This window comes from Anolis sagrei, chromosome 4 (assembly GCF_037176765.1).
Source record: "Anolis sagrei isolate rAnoSag1 chromosome 4, rAnoSag1.mat, whole genome shotgun sequence".
Classification (NCBI taxonomy): domain Eukaryota; kingdom Metazoa; phylum Chordata; class Lepidosauria; order Squamata; family Dactyloidae; genus Anolis; species Anolis sagrei.
The window spans coordinates 146,428,381-146,450,077 of record NC_090024.1 but is presented as its reverse complement, the minus strand read 5'-3'; the positions used below and the strand labels follow the sequence as shown (position 1 = coordinate 146,450,077).

Genomic DNA, 21,697 nt, shown 5'->3' with positions numbered 1-21,697 from the left:
TAGAAAATTATGTTAGAGCGAGCTGTGATACCAAGGCTTTACAACAGTACTTCACTGGACTTGTTAAATCATGTTTAATACATGGAACCTACGTCTATGGGGAAAATGGTTATGAAGATTCTGGGAGTTGCTATCCAAAAGGGAACTTATCCAAGCTCTGATCTCTATAAGGAATGTAGGAGGCCGTCTTATACTGAAGCGAACCTTGGGTCCACACAGCTTACTAATGTGTATACTAACTGGTAGTGGTTTTCCAAGTTTTCAGGGAGAAATTCCACCACTTTTACCTGAAAACACCAGGCACTGAGACTGGGACTTTCCATACGAACAGAAAGTGAACCAACACCGATCCATATTTCTCCCTTATATTTTATTAGGTCACTTCAAAAATTACTCACTATGTCCCAAAGGAAATTGGTGAACCAGTAAACAAAAGAGCTCACGCCACTGACAAACTGGAGATGTTTGGCTTTCGTCACCCGTTCTTGAATTAGAAACAAAACAAAGCTGGCTGGGATGAAAGACATGGCAAAAATCACACAGATGGAAACAACAGCATCTACTGAAGTAGTCAGCCTGCAAATGGAGACAAAAGTTTAGGGATAGCCAATGAGCCTGTCATCTAGAGGAACAATTTTAGTAGAAACTGAGAAAAACTTGATTTATCATGTTTTATCTGTTTTAGCGTGAGGTCCCATACACAATTTAGATCTCTTGTGGAATGAAGTGGATTTCCAGAATAAATGGTAATGAATCAGCATTCCCAACTCAAGGTGGCACAACGTCAGCAGCCGATATATCTTATTAAATGTTATTTTTATTATATTGTTTGCTTCCTGTTGGAATGTTGGTTGCATTTCTAAGTACTTTCACACTTACAGTGACTCTAAAGTTTGGAAAAGGCTTGTAATTTTCTTACTCTGAGGTTGAGGGACTCTGATGTATCCAAGATTAAGCCATGGATTTAGAATCATAGAAACACAGTGCTGGAGAGACCTTGTGGGCCGTCCAAACCCCCACCAAGTAGCAGGAAAATCACATTCAAAGCACCCTTGATAGATGGCCATCCAGCAATTATCATGGACCAACCACCATCTGATCAGTCTTAGACTAACTGTAGCCTCTAATCTCTGCAGGAGTGGTGGACCAATTAAGATGGTCCGCCCCAGGAGACTTATGGATCTGGATGGATTTCTGACATCTAGCTGGTGATCCTGGTGAAACCCTGGTTGATCTCTATAACACTAAAATAGCCAGAGCGGTGGTCACGATTGCCCCTGAACGTCCCCTCTCATTGCGTAGAGTTAATTTGGTTCCTTGATTTTCTGAGGAGCTGGCATTGATGAAGCGGTTGAGAGGGAAACTAGAATGCCTCTGGCGGAGAACTCAGAGTGTTTCTGATCGAACATGGACTAGAACCTCAATGAAGGTCTACTCCGCGGCTTTGAGGTCTGAATAAGGATTATGAGCTAGGATTATGGATGAATGGAATCAAGCACTTTATATGTCTTAATCTGTTATTCTCTGTGTTTTATTTGCTTACTGTTTTGTAAGTCGTATAATTGTATTTTAATGTATTTTTGTACTATTGTATTGTGATGTTTACTGTGGTTTATCTATTGTATTTTAACCCTCTGCTGTTAGCCGGCCCGAGTCCCTCTTTGGAGGTCGAGAAGACCGGGTTATAAAAGCTCGAAATAAATAAATAAATAAATAAATAAATAAATAATTGTTTTTAGTTTATGGGATAGGTTTTATGACTATGTTTAAGCGGAATTGAATCTTGCTGGAGTTGTAAGCCACCTTGAGCACCCCCACGGGGATAATGAAGGAGGATATAAATGAAGCAAATAATAAATAGTACATAGGGTCAACTGTACAGAATAATAGGTTCTCTGTTTAGAATTACTGTGTTTAGGTTCTCTGTTTAGAATAACTTGTTTGTTTACATTACACTTAGGATAAAATAGGAATGGGCTATATATGCCTTTCAGATTTTCTACCATAAGGCTAATGAAAGATGGAATCCAGCAACTTCAGAGTAGCCACATATTGTTTGTAGTTTTACTACATGCCCAGACCAGCCAAGAATAATAATGGGGAAGGTAAATAGAAGAGCCAATGTATGTTACTGATTTAGGATGGTGTGATTTTAATAGTGAATGCAATGTTTTGGTTTTTTTTAATGTGCATTTAATTTTAATTTTAAACTTAAGTGTTTTCTAACTGTTTGTTGTCCAAAGGCATTGAATAGCTGCCATATGTAAAGTTGCCTTGAGTCCCCTTCGAGGTAGAGAAAAGTGGGATACAAATAGAGTACATAAATAAAGTAATAAATACTGACACTGTGACCTCGGAGAGCTGCTCCTTGGTGAGATTCAGTGGGTGGTTGATGGCTGTCATGCCATACTCCTCAGGATCTTTGCCTTGCTCCAGGTTGGCTCTCAGGATGGCATTGTTGGCTACATTGAGAAAAACGACCATAGCATGCCAGCCTTTGTTGTTAAACCACACCTGCAAGAAGGAGACAGAACATCTGCACATTGAACTAGCATAAGGCAAACAAGGTGTCCTCCTCTTGTTTATTTTACTAGTAATTATGTAAGTTGAAATGGATTGAAATCTCTACATATTTCAGATACAACGAAATAAATGTTAGAGCCATTCTTCACATCTTGGCAATGAAATCTCTCCCATTTTTTTCTTTCTTGTCTAAATAAACAAAACACAGCAAAAAAAAAAACCCCAAACAAATATAAGCCACACACCATCAAGGATTACAGAGAGCTATTTACCCTCTTCATATCTATCAAATTCTCAAGTTCACCTTTTTCTCTGTATTTCTTTCTTGAGTTTGAGGGTAACATGATAAACAACATATTCCCTTTGGTGTGACACTCATTTTTCTAATCCTGTTAAAATGCCAAATCTCTGTCAACAATCAAGTTTTACAGGGTTTTGTAACACTTCAAAACTTTTTGAAAGAGGTGAATTATTTAGAGAGATTTCACATACCTTAATGTTGTTTTCAGTTTCCATATATTTAAGAAAGTTTGTCATTTCCTTAGAAACAGCCTTTGTTGCTTCACCCTAAATAGTAGAAAGTAAACCAGATATGTGGACACACTTCTTTGCTGCAGACACAAGCAAAGTGCTTAGTTGTTTAAATCAGGGAAGGGGTAAAAAATAGGAGAAAGAACAATTCTGGCTTACCGCTGTTATGTTCATCATGTGACCAAGGTCTCTCAGGAAGGCAACAATTTGCTCTCCAGTGACATCAAGGACTGGGAGCTTTCCTCCAACAGAAATTCCTCCGTATCTAAATACAAGAGCCCAAGACCATCAAAGGGAATCCTCACAACACTTTTAATAAATGATCAACCTGAAAAAATTCCCCTGATAAATAAAGTAGGTGCTGACTAAAAGAGACATCTTCTCTAAATTAGAACTTGGAAATGTTACAACTCCCAAAATCTGCTGTCTTGATTGGCTATGGTGGTTGGCAGGTGCTGGGACAGCAGTGTAGTTAAACTAAAACAATGGTGCCTTAAAACCAGACATGCATAGGCCATCACATGCATCTCAGATAAGATAGTATTTAATTAATCATATCAGGCCTTCAACAATTCATTTCAAAACAAATCTTGTCTTCTCGGGGAGATAGGGTGGGGTATAAATAAAGCATTATTATTATTATTCAACATCAGCATAGGATATACAAAGTGCAAGCTTCCTACCTTTGCTCGTTTACCCAGTATTTGCTCTTTAAACTAGAACAGAAAAATGCATATATTAGTGGTATAATACAATACTTTTTAAAAAATCACACTAATTTGGGTTCTGTCACACTAATGTATGAGAATCAATCATTCCCAGATTTAATGGCCATTTTGTTGAGACAGACTTCAAAGAAAAACAGTGTAAGTGCCTTTTAGATTACTAGTCGTGAAGGAAAGTTTAAACCTACACACTCATCTGAATTTCAATTTTTTCTATCTGTCCTTCTGCACAGATATACGAATCCTCAACCTACAGACCAGAGGCAGGGAATATGTGGTCCTCCAGATGTTACTGGCCTCTTAAATCCCTAAAATCTGGTTAAGTAAGGGAGTAGATGTAAAAAAGGTGGAGTCTGTTTCCAATAGCAGGAGTATGATGGGATACCGCTCAGCATTACAACATTAAAAGTTGTTGTGGTTGCATTACACTTATTTGTGTATAAATCCTATACACCAACAAAGATGAACATTTGGAAAACTGTTCCTACATGTTTTATCAGTTGTGTAATATAAAGTCAAAGTATTTACCTTATTTTCCAAAGTAACACACAAAATGCAAGTTATAAGCAATCAGTGGCCAAGTCTGCCAACAAGTCTTAACAGGTAAGTGTTGGCAGGCGAGCATGTTGTGCATTGTTGGGAAGTCCAACATGCACCTGCTGGAATATGTGCATGTAATTATTTTTTTCCATTATGATGCTATAAATAGGCAACATGTACGAAATCTAATTTAGCTTGTTTCTAATTGTACAAGTGCAATAAATAGTATTTAAAAGTTTAATTCACGCTAGTGACAAACAGAGAGCTGAGCATTCATAAACGGACAGCCCTTCCACACAGCCCAATATCCCAGAATATCAAGGCAGAAAATCCCACAATATCTGTTTTTAACTGGGTTATCTGAATCTACCCTATAATATGGGATTTTCTGCTTTGATATTCTGGGATATAGGACTGTGTGTAAGGGCTGTCCGTTTATGAATGCTCAGCTCTCTGTTTGTCACCAGCATGAATTAAACTTTTAAATACTATTTATTGCACTTGCATAATTTAGAAACAAGCAAAATTAGTTTTCATACATGTTTCCTATTTATAAGGACTGACAGCAGCACAACAGATTTATCCTTCTCAGGACTGTATTTATTATTATTATTATTATTATTATTATTATTATTATTACCCTTTGTTATCTTATTTCTCTCTGTGTAATGTGAATGTTACTATGGTTGATTTGAATAAAGACTGTTAGCATTTCAAGATTCAAGGTATCTTATTTACAACATCTTTCTTTACCATGTTATAGGATGTAGGTAGAAATATAGATACATAAAAACACAAATTCGTTATTACATCTTTCTGTTCATTTGCTTTAAAGGAGGGAGCTGAGGTCATTTTTTCCCTGAAAAGGGGTTAGCAAAACAAATAAGTCTGGTATCCTCTCATCTAGATAAATGGTCAAACAGCTTTGCAGACAATCTATACACAGGGAGACACCCAACCAACCTGCTTCTTATGAGGGTGGGATATGTTTTCACCAGGAAATCAGAAATATTTCGATGAGTGAGATCCTGAAGAATTTCTGTGCTACGCTGAACTCTCTGAAAAGAAAAATAAACAGTGGTTACATTCTTGCTGGTTAGTATTTGGCAGTTCAGAATGACAGAGGAAGGAAGGGGCCCTGCAGCAAGTTTTCGAGTTTTGATTACATTGAGAAATTGCTGCTCTGCTGAAACCAGAGAACTTGGGGAGTTTCAAGAGAAACTGCTGCCCTTTTTTCTGTATTTTGCTTTCAAATCATATAAAATAACAGAGATTTAAAACCTTAAACCAAACTAGTTTCACTGAAAGCTGAGAAAATATTTTTCAACTTTCTGAAAGTTTCACCCCAAATGAATGCAAGTGTCACTTAAAACCCAAGACGTGGCTCTTTCCTGGCTGAGAAATGGATAGGAAACTTTAAGATAAAAGGGGGTGGGGGAGACGACGACTAGATAGCTAGATAGATAACTGTTTATAGTGCAATATCTTGATATAGTTTGTTAATTTAACCACTGTGTGGCACTGTTGTTTGCCATTAGAATAGAATAACTTTATTATCACTGTACGTTGTACAAAGAAATTACAAGCTTTCCCCAGCACACATCACAAAAAAACACCCATCCCTCTATACTCCAACCACCACCACACAGCCCCCAATGCTACATCAATGCAAAAACATCTTCAATATAGTTACAGCTCTAGAATAGAAGCCATCTCCACTTAATTCTGGTTTCTGCCTCCTGCAGAATTCTGGAATTTGTAGTTTAGTGAGGCCCAGAAAGACCCCTTTCTAAATTACAAACCCTAGAATTCTACAGGAAGCAGAAACTGGATTTAAAGTGGATCTATGCTCTAGTGTGATGAGGTAGTCAAATCTGATTGTCCTTGTCTTTGTCACCCTGTCCTTGACACACTTTTACAATAAACAGAAACATTTGAAATAATTGGTGTACATGTGCCTTTAAGTTGCCTGTGGACATTGGGTTTTCTTACGCCCCTTCCACACAGCTGTACAAAATCCACATTGAATTGAATTATATGGTAGTATGGACTCAGATAATCCATCTCAAAGCAGATATTGTGGATTATCTGCCTCAATATTCTGGATTATATGGCTGTGTAAAAGGGCTCTTAGGCAAGGAACATCCAGGTGGTTTTGCCAGTTGCTTCCTTTGAAATATAGTCTGCAGTATCTGACATTTGTTGGTAATCTATGGTCAAAACATTAAGCAGGACTGCCCTGATTACCTTCCCAAATCAGATGAAATCTGTTACCTTTAGGGCATTTGGTTCTCACATGAAATATTAAAAGGCGCACAAAGAAGGCAGCAAACAAGCTATTTAGAAATAATTTTCCTACATATTTCTGTTTCCCAGAAAAGTAAATTATGATTCTATGCTCAACATGATCCTGGTAGACTTCCTTTTCCTTTGTTAATTTCTTTCTAGGTTTAATTGTGTACATTTTATTTGATTTCACTCTTAGCCGGGTTTCTTCAGTCCCATAGGGCTGTGGGAGGTGATGGATGGCTGTTGCTTTTAATGAAGTAAACAAAAAGATATGGTCTCCTTTAATTGCAAAATGTGGATTTCTAACATTATAAGTTTTTGCAAGTTTTTTTCAGTTGCATATTTTGGGTTTCAAGCAGCTGAGGGGGAAAAGGAAGGTGCCTGAGGCTGTTAGGAATGGTAGGAAGTTGAAATTCAAAACACTTGGAGGGGCAAAGTTTGCCCAAGCCTGCTTTAGACTCTCCAGCGTGATTCCATGGTATCTTCCTAAGTATAATCAAAGTATAGGTTTCACTGTTATCTGAGGTTCCAGGGATCCACAGGGGGTCCTTTGTGGATACCATGGTTATATTGTATTTCAAACTAGTGGGTGGAAGCCAACCCATACCTGTGGGGGAGGAAGTCCTCCAGCTCCTAAAGGGCACTCGGGCAGCATAGTGAGTTTCCTCCTGGTGCTGCACTTGCAAGAGGGTGAGGGGTTTTCAGGACTCCATGTTTGGGATTGTAATAGGACTGAGACATTATAAGGAACAGCTGGTGTCTTCCAGGCCGTCGAACTGTTAATACAAGAATAGTTTCTATACAAGAGACAAAGAACATATGGTTATCTTCTATCAGTGTAAGGATTTAAGATGCAATTCTATAAAAATTACTTGGAAATAAGTAACACTGAATTCAGAAGAATTTATTCAGCAGGCAGAGTTGTACTGTGAATTTATCATAGCCTACAATTATGAATGCATTTTCCTGGATTTTTTTTCATTTGTAAACAAACTCTTCTCTTAAGCAAGGGAGGGTAATCAAGCAATTAAAATGGGTCTATTCCTTTGCTAAATCAGGAACCCACCCCTCATCTCTTGCATTGGCTTGCTATGTGATGTTGGGAGGGAGGGGAACATCACCAACTGTTTAGGAAATGTATAGACTCGCCCACAACTGTGTCAAGTATACCTTGCAAAACAACATATTACTGACCCAAACAGAGAACAATATGACTTACTGCAGGGGTGCCTTCTTCAAGCAGCGATTCCCAAATCCTGGTTTATTTAAGAAGGTGTCAATAAGAGAAGCCATCTCCTCACAGCCGGGACGCTCATTGCTAATGAAATTTGATGAGATTTAAACTATAAAAACTACAGAAGGAATGCAGTTACAAAAGAAAATCAGCTGATCAAACAGTTGGGCCAGATGTGTCGTCAAGGGCTTTCATGGCCAGAATCACTGGGTTGCTGTGAATTATTCGGGCTGTATGGCCATGTTCCAGAAGCATTATCTCCTGATATTTCACCTGCATCTGTGGCTGGCATCTTTAGAGGTTCTGTTGGCAGTGAAGCAAGTGGAGTGTGTGTGTGTGTGTGTGTGTGTGTGTGTATGGAATGTCCAGGGTGGAAGAAAAAATCCTTGTCTGTTTAAAGAAATGGTTCCCAACCAGTGGTCCACAAGAACAAAAATATGGTCCACAGCCTCACCGTTACTACCCTATTGCAACGAGAGCAACTGGTCTCACAAAACCCTCTTATAGTGCCAAGGTTTATTAAATATGGTTTTCTGTGAACGAGCAGATGGCAAATACTGGATGGCATATGTTCTGTATCAGAAACTAAAGCAGACGTGGTTTACCCAATGCAGTTTTTTGAATCAGCACTCAAAATAACCAAACAGAATCTAAAGTTGTCCAAAAACTGATTCGTAACCCTTTTGGTACTAATGTTGGGGAGTGGTCCCCTGGTCAAGTGCTCCCTGGTCAAAAAGCATGTGTGAATGTTGCAATTAGCAAGTTTTAATAGCATTGAGTAGCCATGAAGCTGCAAAATCAATCAGTGAGAGTATCTGCATAGGGGTAGCCTGGCTTCTGCTGCTTAGGGTCATCCTCTGTTTGGGAAGTGTTATTTGGTACTTGATTGTTAGCTGTCTAGAATGCAGAAACCCTCACTGATTGGCTTTATAATAATATAAAAAAGCAGCTTCATGGCTATTCAGTGCTATTCAAGCTATCTAAATGCAACATTCACTTGTTTTATTGCCAACAGAACCTCTGAAGATGTCAGCCACAGATGCAGGTGAAATGTTAGGAGAGAATGCTGCTGGAGCACAGTCATACAGCCCGAAAAATGCACAGCAAGCCAGAGTCATAGCAGATGCTAAGGTAAACTGCCCATAATGAAATGAAGCATACAAACCGAACAAAGCAACCAACCTTTTCATCCATGACCAAGCAATATCTTCCAAATACAGCAATAAACAAGTACATTCGGTATTCCTTGCTTATAAGTGGAAAGGGTTTTGTTTTTTTTTAAAAAAGAGACAAATCTAACCTGTTAAAATAGAATTCCCATTGATGAAACTCAAACTTATATTCCAATATAAATTAAAGCAGTCTTTCTCACAAAATGTGTTACATCACAAACAGACAATCCACTGGAAAGGAGTTGAAGACATTAGGAAATGTAGTCTGGTATATCTGGTGGTCACCGGGTTAGAAAAGCCTCATCTCAGTCCTGGAAATACTCAAATGAGGAAAGTACAGCTCCCAGATGTAGCTGGACTGCAACTTTCATTAGTCAGAATCAGGATATCCAGTGGGGAAGGACAATGAGAGTAGCAGTCCAGCCATCTTTGGTGGGCCACATCTTTCCCATCTTGGGGCCCTTTTCTGATGCATAGGAAGACATTGCGTTACAAACATAAACACAGACCTTTGTAGGCACTTTAGACCTATTTTGGACTCTTTCCACCCTATTTTTAAGCACAACTTTTCTAAGAAAAAGGCACACTTCCAATTGGAAACATATTATCACACAGAATCTTTCCATATTTGAGATTATATGAGCTGGCCACAACTGTAAAGGATTCCCATTCATTCAGCCATCCCTTATTTGCATATCTTACAAGACAGTGATAAGTCTCCTCAGCAATAAGTTGCCATAATACTATCAAAGAAATCAAGAAAGAAGGAAGGTATATTGTGAACAAGGAGACATCTGACCTGAAGAAAGTGAACTGCTGTCCATAGATCCAAGGTTGGAGAGTCAGACTGGGGTATTCACCAAAGGGAGGGATGATGATGGTAAGTATCAGAGCTAGCAGAACAAAGCTAGAAGGCAGAACAATCTGCAGACAACATGGGAAACATCAGTTACCTGCTCTGCATATAGTGTAGCAGAAGGGTTTCACTCAAATAGAAAACAAGCAGATCAGGAGCATGAAATCCTGGAGATCTCCTATCCAGATCTGCTCACAATTTATAGCATGTTACTCAAATTTTATATTCTAAAAGAGCCTTCTGAGGCTGTCAGAAATATTAAAAATTAACTAGGTATTTTTAATTACAAAATTGTGAGTCAAGCACTGAAAAGGTTAAATGGCTACAATGACTCAGCAAAAGCTTCAATTCAATATAAGCAGATGTGCCTGTAGCTTAGAAGGCCCCAGTGTGAGGTAGGCCTCAGTCTGAGAAGGTCTCTGTGTGAGAAGGCCTCACTGGGAGAAAGACCTCAGTGTTAAGTAGGCCTCAGTATGAAAAGGCCTCATGTGTGAATTTCCAGTGTGAATTCTGAACTTTATTTGTGTTTAATGGAAACTTTGTTTTTTTTTTAAAGTGCAACCATATTATTTTGCTATATAGAAAAGCCTCCTAAAGAAGAGATAACATTGGTCTGTGTATTTTTGTTCTTTTTATCACTTTTGGCAACTCTTGCTGTGTCATGCTGCTAATAATAAGTTAATAATAATAATAATAATAATAATAATAATAAAAACTTTATTTATACCCTGCTACCATCTCCCCAAGGGACTCGGTGCGGCCCACAATACATCAATCAATACAAGTAATAAAAATCACAATAAAAAGCAAAGCAATTAAAATAAATATCATACACAAATAGCATAAACATAAACAAAAACACAATGCACATTTAAAAACTATGGCTGGGCCAAATGTAATTGAAGTTTAAAAAATAATGCTGGGCATGAACAATATAGAGGAGATGGGGCATTGATAGAAATGTACAGGCAGTCTTAAATCAGTATAAAGTGCTTTTAGAGGACATAATGCTAAGGGTTCATTATTCTGGGAAGGCACACTGGAACAAATGTACTATGCTGTACATTTATGAGGAGGGTCTTTTGTTAATAAGCCCTGCAACTATGGAGGAAAGTATAATGGTGTCAGAGAATGACTCAGAATACATAGATGATAGGAATTTAAGAAGACAGGAAACTGCCTCAAATTAATTCCAATCACTGGTCCATTTAGCATAGTACAGTTGATCCTGTCCAGCAACAGCTGTTCAAGGTTTTAGACTACCACAGACCAATCTTGAAATATCAGGGATTAAAATGGGACCTTCCCATTTTTCCACATAGGGCACTAGCCCTAAAGATTTAGAATTTAATCCTAGTTTTGTAAGCAAAAACAGGCTGACCTTGTCCAGATTTGTAACTGCACTGATTTCTTTGGAATTTGATTCATCCAGTTATCATATCTTATTCTATAGTGTGGTGAGGTGCTTTTCAATGCATTTTTACAATTAAACTTTGTTACCAATAAAGGCAGGTATTAATGTGTGAATATTGTGTGATATAGCCTCTGCAAGAGTAATGCATAAATACATACCTGAGCAAGGAAATCTTTAAAACTACGGGAGGTGTGGTGGAATCGTTTGATAAGAAGCGCTTTCATCTGCTGAAAAAAGAGCCGGCAGCCCTTATTTTGCCGAGATCCTTTGCCGCCGCTCCCATCCCCCTTCAGAGCCACTGGTCTCCGAGAAATGCCATTGGCTGCAAGGCCGTTTCGGTGGGCTTCCTCTTTTTGTCCCACAGCACCGTTCTCCTGGGCATCTAAAACAAAATGACAGAATACCAATTATCTCCCTGCTGCATGCTGATATAAATTTTAAGTCTTAATGATCATAGAACTAGTAGAAAATATATCCCCTTCCTTAATATATATAACAGGAGTGGGGAATTTGTGTTCTTTCATGTCTTGCTCAACTGCAGTTTCCAGCTCTCAGCATTATCCATGTGGGCTACTGCAGTAGGATCACATGTTGCCTATCCCCGCTATAATATAAGCACGGGTATCCAGATTTACCTTGGAATCTCCATTTGCACCTACATATGTCACAAAACTGCTAATATCAGTGCACACTGAGGCTTCTCCTTCCATTAACTCTATGATTTTATGGGCTCCTGAGAGAGCTGGGAAGAGAAAGCCTATCAATGGACAGATTGACTGGCTGCTGTAAGTGAAGGAGTTCTTTGGCCCCTGCTCTAAACTTTAGACTTAAGTTTGCCCTAAGTCTGAAATTACTTGAAGGCACACAACAACAATTCTAATTATGCTGACTATTTCGTTGTCTAAAAGTAGGCCCACACTTCCCATTGAAAGATGGGTAAGTTCATGTTGGTGATAATTGTTCTTCATTTTAAATTTTTTTTGTCTTTTTTCTTTTTCTTTTTGCATTACAGATAATATATATGCAGTGTGTATAGGAATCAGTTCATTTTTCCAAACTATAGTTTGGCCCCTCAACACTCTGAGGAACTGTGGACCGGCCCCCTCACTTAAAAAGTTTGAAGACCCCTGATCTAAAACATCTTTCTGGTCTGAGAGTCTAATAGAGTCTCTGTTTCTAAAGAATTCTAAGCTGTACTGTTTCTACATTGTAAGTCTAATGGCTTCTGCCTTTCTAAAATGGAGTCTGAGTCCTGAATAGTCTCAGATCTGGTCACGTGGCCTGCAGCCTCCCCCCCCCCCCAACATAGGAAAACTCCATACCAATACACACATATATAATACAGTAAGCAATCTGAATTATATGCAAATAACTAGTGGAAGCTGAAAGAAGGTTGCTATTTCCAACATAATCAGCCGTGAGTGAGTTGTAATACCAGGAAAACTCTGCAGATATGATAGAAAACACAAATGCTGATGAACTGCTCCGGGTTACCTGTTTTTCAGTAACTTTGGCTAGATTATTTTGACCTATGATTAACATCACTGTTCCTGGGATTGTGACTAAAGCAACCGTTCACATCCATATTAGGCGTCTTAATCCTTTCTACTTTGGTGAATGCCTCATTCCACGTACCTTCGGTCAAAATATATTTATACCTTATCAGTGCAATGTTCTGCAGTTCCATACCTCACACCCCACACCAGAAAAAAATGCAGGGCTTACTTGAGTTTTACAGGATATTCTTGAGATGGAGAGCCATACAATAATTTTTTTTTTGCTTTTGCTTTTTTGTCAGTACTTTTAAAAAATCTTTAGCATAACATTTTCGTCTGGAACGCAGGCACTGAGCTGTGGAATGTTTACCTGCATTCTGTGTCCCAGGATCAGCATCTGCTGTAACCTTCAAGAAAACCTACAAAGAAAACACATTAAGAGGATGTTTTATGGGGGTAAAACACCAAAGAACCTTATACTTACTTCAGTAAAATACAAAACAAGACCATGCTCATTTTTGGCTTATTTCCAGTTAATGATACCTACAAAATTGAATGCTGTAACAGGAAAAACATAATTTGGGGGGGGGGGGGGGATATGTTTAAATATCCTAAATATCTTTCATCTTAACCTATTAGCAGAAGAGGAATGCAATTGACATGATATAAAGAGAGAGAGAGAAATTAACTCAAGTTTATGAAAGAGAAGATAGGCAATTGGTAGATATCTCAAAGTTAGCAACCTCTTCAAGTGGTGTGTCTGAAATCCCGAAACTGCTGAGTCCCAGGTCAGCCAGGGTTTCCTCTAACTCTCTGAAGAGACTGGCATAGGATCGCTGCTTAAAATTCTTACTAGGCAGAAGGTAGATGAGCTCCTGGCCAATACTTTCAATTAACTCTGCTTCTGGAACATGGTGATGAATAAGTTCGTTGAGTTCATTTATATTACCTGTGAGGAGCCAAAAAACATTTCCTTGGTGAATGCTGTAAATATTATTGACAAACACTCATGCTCTAGCTGTAGTCTTATAATACAACGAGATGCATTTTGATCAGGCAGTGAAATAATTTGGTTGAGCCCTGACAGTGGATGAAATCCATGGAGTGCAGTCTTCCCAGATACTTACAGTGGTAAGCAACAGTAACAGATCTGCAAGGCTAAATCTCTGCAAACTCCAAATCACAGTAAATCACACATTAAGTGGAGGTAACTTTAGGCTTCCCATTGAGTGCACAGCCAAGAAAAAGCTGCTTTGAAGACCTCAATGAAGCAGTAAAAAATGGGCTGCTTCTTTCATCTCAAGGATTCAGTACCAACAAGGTTTTTTTTAAAACAAAATGTTTATTTTTGGCAAAAGAGGATGAGGGAGACAGCAGTGTAAGTGGGCTGGTGAGCAAGAAGCAAGGGGGATGGTGAGCAAGCAAGGAAAATGGGATCTATGAGGAAGATACTTGTCTCAGGTGACAGATACAAGTGTAGGTGGGTAGAAAATTGTGTTTTCAATCACGTTGACAGACACAGTTAAACATACTATACAGTATTCATGCATCTCCTAAGCTAGTTTGTTGCTTTCAGGTGTAACAGTGTCCCATCATAATTGTTGAAGAAAAATGATGAAGGGACCAGTATTTAAAGGCACAGAGGAGACACCTACCAGGCCTATCAGCTTATGTGCATAGATCTGGGGAAGGGGTTCTAACAAACAGTAGAGATTGAAAGGTACTTGCTTTCCCTGCTCACCCCTTGATTGACATTATCAACACACCGTTCTCCTTCCCCTTCCCCTTTATTTGCTGGGAGATGAACTGGCTAATAGCAATATGGTTGAAACAGAAGCAATGGAACCATCTCCAGTCTCAATCAGCCACCAATCAGGTCCTTTCCTCCCCAGTCAAAAGGGGAAAGGAGAAGAAATTGGCATGAAAGGAGCCAGCCAGTACCAAAAAGAATGCACCAGAGCTGAATGTTACAGCCACATCTACATTTAGAATAATCCTGTGAATACATTCTGAATTTTCCTTTTAATGTATGGCCAGATATGCCTTTTGCAGCATGCTGATCCAGAACATGAGGTTCAACCTGATGAAAAATGGCACTTTCCCAACAATGAAATCTCATAAAAGTCAAATGCAGCCTCAGTGATAAGAGGCATTTCATATGAACCAAAAGTTGGAGCTGAAATGCAAAGAATCGGTTTCACCTTCAGAACAACTCTTTGCAACTTTCAGAAGCATTTAGAGAGTGCACCTTGATTATTCTAGAATTCCAAAATCTGAAAGACTGTACTGTAAAATCCAAAATTATCAGTCTCTGCTTTCGGATGGTTCAGTGCATAAGAACTATTTCATGCAATTATCTTCAGGCTATGAATATAAAGTATGAAACAAATTATTTTTCTGTTTAGACCTAGGTCTCATTTGCAAGATTATGTCATCTGAAATACAGTCTACAGAACCTAGCATTCATCGGTAGTTTCCAATTCAAGTACTAACCAGGGTTGTCTTGTTTAGCTTCCAAGATCAATCAAGATCTGGTACTTTTCAAGTATTTAGGCCCAGATCAAAGCAAAGACAGAATACATGATATGTAAGACTTCATATTGTTGGAGGTCTTACATATCATGTATTCTGAAAAGATTCTTACAAAATGTTTGTCACTGCTACCATGTCTGACATTTTGTAAGAATCTTTTCAGAATACATGATATGTAAGACCTCCAACAAAAAATGTTTGTCACTGCTACCATGTCTGAAGCCTAGAGAAGACAATTATGCTGGGGAAAGTGGAAGGCAAAAGGAAGAGGGGCCGACCAAGGGCAAGATGGATGGATGACATCCTTGAAGTGACTGGACTGACTTTGAAGGAGCTGGGGGTGATGACGGCCGACAGGGAGCTCTGGCATGGGCTGGTCCATGAGGTCACGAAGAGTCGAACGAATGAACAACAACAACCATGTCTGAAGTAAGTTAACACACCAAAAGGGCAGAACCAAGGAGGAGGACAAAGTAATTGTCATTTCCATTCCATATAATCAGGAGACAAATTTAGCCACTTCAATTGTATACATTCTAGTGCATTCCAAATTGATAGCTCTTCACCAGGAGCCATTTGCTGAAAATGTTGAGATTGAAACTGGTGTTGAAGGGCTGACAAGCTGACAGTCCTTCCCTGATGGCTATCCCTCCCTAGCACTTGATACTCACAGGATTATGAAATTCCATTGAGTTATCACAACTGCTGAATTGATAAATGTAGTAACCTAGAGAGTGAGTAATTCATCATACTGAGCAATAAACAAGTGAACAAATCTTGGGTCTCACCATCCAGTCCCTGTTCAGCTCCGTCTGTAGGTGCACAAGAGGAACAGGAACACGAACATTTGGATCCCAGGCTACAGGAGGTCTAGAGACAGGTAAATAAAGTTATGAATTTCCAATATTCTCATAATACCAGTTAAGTATCATACTAGAACTTTCTCAACAGTTATTTTATGAGTATTTACAAGGAAACAAAGGACAGCACTTCTTGCTTATGTTGTTGAAGAGTTCATCAGCCTCTCCTACAAGTTGATTGGTTTCTACAGACTTGCCTGGAATTGTCTTTGTGTTTGTTTGCTTGCTTGCTTGGGAGGACTTAGATAATCTTATATGTAATAATAATTGGTAATGCTTGCTTTTTATTTTAAGAGTACATTATTAATTCACTTGTAGTCAAGTTAACATATGTAGAATGGTGGAAAGGTGAGTTGTAAACCTTCAGAGCAATAGGTGTGTTCAGAAGGTTTACAGCCCACCCCCAATACCCATTCCAGAGAGCCAACCCAGAAGGATACCATGGTCAATGATATCAAAAGCCACTAAGATGTCCAGGAGAACCAGCAGGAGAACCAGCGAACCAGCAGAAAACTGTCTAGTTCTCTGTGGCGGTAATAAACCAAGGCGACCAAAGCTATCTCCATTCAATGACCAGGCCTAAAGTCAGACTGTGATGGATCAAGATAATCAGTTTCATCCAAAAATCCCTGGAGTTGAGAGGCCACCACTCGCTCCAGAACCTTACCCAAAAAAGGGAGATTAGAAATAGGCCAGTAGTTATTTAGTATAGAGGAGTCCAAGGATGAATTTTTAAAGAATTGGTTGTTAATTACTTCCAAATTTATTTATTACTTCCACATTTTATTTTCACTTTCACTTCCATTTATAGTGGAACAAATCAAGCAGGGAACATTTCTATATGATACTGCTGTTCTGTAAGTATAATTTTCTGATTTTATGTAAGCAGAAGCATGGATGTTGGGTTGTAGGTGCAATCTCTGTGGTCCTCTAGTAAAACACTACCAACTACACCTTCCACAAGTACAAATTTTCATCTCTCTTGAAAGAGAGTGTCAGTGAGCCCCTTCAATGCATCAGAAAACATGAAGACTTCCTGGAGAGAACATAAGGAGCATTGATCCTACAGAACCAGTTTGCCCCACATTCTGCAGAATGGCAGAATTAAATATTACAGGCTTCCATTGAAGCAAGATTATACGTATTTGTATTTTGAGTAGTAAATGCCTCTTGAAGATCAGCTGGGCAGCCTAATGAGCGACACTTACACCATCCTTTCCGCCACAAGCCTCAATGTTTTTCATCTTACGAACTAAGGTGAGATAAAACCCTGTCCCAAAGGAGTTCTTTAGGAAAACAGGAGTTCCTGAACAGTGCAGCTTTCCTTGGGAAATGATAGCAATCCTGTCTCCAAGGATGTCTGCCTCATCCATGTGGTGAGTAGAGAGAATGATGGTTCTACCTGAAAGGAAGAAACAGACAGACTTAAAGGAGTTCTCAGTCTAATCCCATGATTGCACACAGGTCATGAGAATCAATGCTGTACTTTCTAAAGGCTTTGATAATACATCTGGAGTACAGCTGATCCTACATCAGTCATCTTGACTTATAGCCACAAGATAGCATATAAGACCATACAAAGGAATGGGGATCTTTTTAGGTTCAAAAACATCAAGAACATTTGACAAGCACATTTTGTATCACCATACAAAATCCCTGTGACAAAAGCAGATGCCTCTCCTGATAGGAGTTTTATGAGAAACAAATATGTAAACTATTAAAATGAATTTCAAAACTGACAGTGTAATGTGCATAACTCAGGAGAAAACACTACAGAGTCTGTAAGTGTTTACAGCTCTCCCACAGGCACATACTTCTCCATTTACTTATCTCACCCAGGGTTTTGTCAACCTAATTTTGTGCATTTGACCCGCCCACCCTGCTTTTGATACCTGTTTGGGTATCAGCCAACACGTCAATGACTTAAATCTAGAAATAGTTTTCTAAGATCTACAGAGACACTCGCTGGAACACCTCAGCAAGCGAGAGTCCAAAAGTGGTAGGCTCAAACCCAGAACCTCAACCAATGGCTGATACCAAACGAGAGACTCCCTCCTGGGCACACAAAGGACTGGGCAACCTGGAAGGCACTGAACAGACTGCACTCTGGCACCACGAGATGCAGAGCCAACTTTCAGAAATGGGGCTACAAAGTGGAATCTTCGACATGCGAGTGTGGAGAAGAGCAAACCACTGACCACCTGCTGCAATGCAACCTGAGCCCTGCCACATGCACAATGGAGGACCTTCTTGCAGCAACACCGGAAGCACTCCAAGTGGCCAGATACTGGTCAAAGGACATTTAACCAACTACTAAACTCACAAGTTTTGTATTTGTCTCTTTGTTTGCTTTGTTTTGTTAGAAATGTAATATAATGGACTGGTTGCTCTGACACGGCAAATAAATACCCTGCTTTTATTTTATTTTATCATCATGTTATTTTGCATCTGTTTATTTCATTTTCTGTTATTTTATGTATTTTTGATGTTGTTATTTGCTATTTGTATTTTATTTTATTTTGTTGTACTGTAATTCTGAGCTTGGATTCGTGTTAACCTCTCCGAATGCCCTTTGAGGAGATGGTGGTGGGGTATAAAGATTATTATTATTATTATTATTATTATTATTATTATTATTATTAGAAACACAACAAGATGAGTCCACAGCAGACACTCTTCTGGCTGTTGTATTGGATCACACGTCGGACACTTCCCACGTGGCTAGGACTGTGTGATGCATTGGCAAATAATGCGTGCAGATCCCAATAAGGTGGCCTTCTGCATCTGGCAGATGGTAATTTTGTCAGTGCCGATTGTGTTTAAGTGCAGGCCAAGGTCTTTAGGCACTGCACCCAGTGTGCTGATCACCACTGAGACCACCTTGACTGGCTTGTGCCAGAGTCTTTGCAGTTCCATCTTTAAATCCTCATATTGTGTCAGCTTTTCTAGTTGTTTCTCTTCAATCCTGCTGTCACCTGGGATTGTTACATCGACAATCCGTACTTTGTTTTTCAACACGATCGTGAGGTCAGGAATATTGTGCTCCAAAGCTCTGTCTGTCTGAATTTGGAAGTCCCAGAGTAGCTTGAAGTGTTGTTTGTTTATTATTGTTATTATTGATATTCATCACCAGCATTAAATAAAATGAAGTTATCCAGCAGTTTTATTCCATCAAGCAGAGATTCTATCTTTCAAAATGGACTGCAATCCCATCATCCTAGCCAACAGGATCACCATCACTGGTGGTGATTAGACTTTCAAATCAGCAGGCCAATAAAATGCAAGGCTAGTTTACAGAGTGAGTGGGTAGAGTGGTGATACAAGGGTTAAGAGCACTGGAATTTATCTGCCAGAGCACTTGCTGTGGGCCTCTAGTCTATCCCACAATTAGACCTTACTTAATAACCTTGCATGATTTAACATGCAAAAGCCTGACAAGTAATAATATGGGTCAACTGATGTTGAGCTGAAAGGCGGGACAGATATTCTCCCCACATCTGAAAAGTGCATCATCTAGCTTTGTCAAGGATTACGCTTAGCAGGTAATCCTCTGAAGCTGAGAGACTTAGTATACGAGGTTGCAGGTGTGCGGTGTTCCCAAGTTGCCAATAATTATTCCCTTTTTATTAAATAGAAAGCTTACCTCATGATATCGTCAGAGGGAACATGTCATTATTAGCAGCTACACAAAGCATATATGTCAGTTTGGCTTACCAGCAAATGACTTCAGCCTGCTTCACCTGAAACCCACAAGCTATTCAAAGGTATGCGGTTCTTTTGAACAGCAATGTCTGTTTCACATGGAATTCATCACCTATTTAAAGGTATGGATTTTTTTAAAGACTCCAGAAATATTTTTCTTGAAGCCCAATTACCTGAGCGATACTTCAATATGAGGTCCCAAATGGAACGCCTGGAATAAGGGTCCACCCCAGAAGTGGGCTCATCAAGAACAATCACTTTTGCCTCACCTAAAAAGGCAATGGCAACAGAGAGCTTTCGCTGCATGCCACCTATTTAAAAGAAATGAAAAACAAAACTGAAAAATGAGACAGGAATATTTTTCACAGGAGATTGCAGCATTATAAGAAAGGTTCCTTCTCTGAAGTTTCACAAGCAGTCATCAAATATTATTTCCTGCACATTAAAATTAACAAATATACTGTGGGATAATTTTTGTGTTTGTGCCAGTATTGGGACCAGGAAAATGTAAAGTGAGTTTCGCAGGGAAAGAATGTGTTGCTAAGGCAAAGTGTGTGAAAGATCAGGAGAGAAGGGGTGACCCAAAGAAATGGGAGGAGAAAAGAAGAATAGATGGAAATTGTTTTAGAAACACAAGGAAATGTTTACAGAAATATAGAGAACACAATAATTGTTTATAGAACAGAAGAGACGCAAAGGTGTTGAAACTGAAAGACCTGAGAGAAGGAACTGATAGAAAGGGGGAAAGGACGTTATGATTTCTTGGCTTGCATGTATATGCATGTTTTCATCAATTGAGACTATAAAACCCATGATCCAGACTGCATGAGCAACTTTTTAACTTGGGGGCCGCATGGCAAGACGAAGTGGGGTGGGCGGGCCAGGAGGAAGGGGGGTTCTCCCCAAGCCCCCTCCCTGCCCTTTCCTCTCCTTCCTCTTTTCTTTCAGAGGCAGAAAGTAAAGTAAAGACGGGAAACATTTGGATCCCAAAAGGGTTGGCCTTGGTCAGGATGAGATGGTGGACTGGAGAGAAAAAGTATACCCATTAGACCTCATGTTCCCCACTCCTGATATAGAATCGTAGAATCCTAGAGCTGGAAGAAACCCCGAAGGGCCATCTAGTCCAACCTCCAGCCATGCAGGAAGGCACAATCAAAGCATTCCCAATAGACAGTCTCTGTAGAAAAGCCTCAAGAGAAGGAGACTCCACTACACTCTGAGGTAGCCTGTGCCACTCTCCAGAAAGTTCTTCCTAATCTTTCCAGTTGACTCTCTTTCCCTGCCATTTTAAACCATTGTTCCCTTGTGCCCTGTTCTCTAGAGCAGCAGAAAGTCACTTTCCCTCCTCCCTCCACAATGGGACACCTTTTTAAATCTTGAAACATGGTTCTTATGTCCCCTCTCTTCTCATGTCCTCTCAACTAAACATACCACAGGAGGAAAGGAGGAAGGAAGAAGAGGAGGAGGAAGGAAGGAAGGAAGGAAGGAAGGAAGGAAGGAAGGAAGAGAAGGAGGGAAGGAAGCAAGGAAGGGTGGAGGGAATGGAGGGTGAGAGGGAGAGTGAGAGAATAGGAAGGAAAGACAAAGGGGAAGGAAGGAAGGAAGGAAGGAAGGAAGGAAGGAAGGAAGGAAGGAAGGAAGGAAGAAAGGAAGGAAGGAAGGAGAAAGAGGAAGAGAAGGAAGAAAGGATGAAAATGTGGAAGGGAAGGAGGAATTACCAAGCGAATGTAATACTAGAAATTTGGAGAATTCTTCATATTGGCCACTATGCAACTGTTCTAGAGTGTTATTTCTTTTTAAATGTATTCCTTTCATCTGTTTAA

At 39.4% G+C, this 21,697-nt stretch overlaps 1 protein-coding gene across 2 annotated transcripts in view; it reads right to left on the bottom strand.

The window, feature by feature from the left end:
• The window catches only part of ABCA4 (ATP binding cassette subfamily A member 4), a 129,617-nt gene that overhangs the window by 18,779 nt on the left and 89,141 nt on the right, over positions 1 to 21,697 (bottom strand). For both annotated transcript variants that reach the window (XM_060773968.2, XM_060773969.2), the window contains exons 23-37: positions 20,048 to 20,185; positions 17,381 to 17,574; positions 16,101 to 16,182; positions 13,524 to 13,729; positions 13,151 to 13,199; positions 11,443 to 11,666; positions 9,814 to 9,938; positions 7,828 to 7,926; positions 7,216 to 7,405; positions 5,283 to 5,377; positions 3,738 to 3,770; positions 3,214 to 3,319; positions 3,016 to 3,090; positions 2,345 to 2,514; positions 399 to 576 (exon numbers count right to left, since the gene is read on the bottom strand). In XM_060773968.2, coding sequence (XP_060629951.2) covers positions 399 to 576; positions 2,345 to 2,514; positions 3,016 to 3,090; positions 3,214 to 3,319; positions 3,738 to 3,770; positions 5,283 to 5,377; positions 7,216 to 7,405; positions 7,828 to 7,926; positions 9,814 to 9,938; positions 11,443 to 11,666; positions 13,151 to 13,199; positions 13,524 to 13,729; positions 16,101 to 16,182; positions 17,381 to 17,574; positions 20,048 to 20,185 — 1,964 coding nt within the window. The remainder of the gene's footprint in view (positions 1 to 398; positions 577 to 2,344; positions 2,515 to 3,015; positions 3,091 to 3,213; positions 3,320 to 3,737; positions 3,771 to 5,282; positions 5,378 to 7,215; positions 7,406 to 7,827; positions 7,927 to 9,813; positions 9,939 to 11,442; positions 11,667 to 13,150; positions 13,200 to 13,523; positions 13,730 to 16,100; positions 16,183 to 17,380; positions 17,575 to 20,047; positions 20,186 to 21,697) is intronic.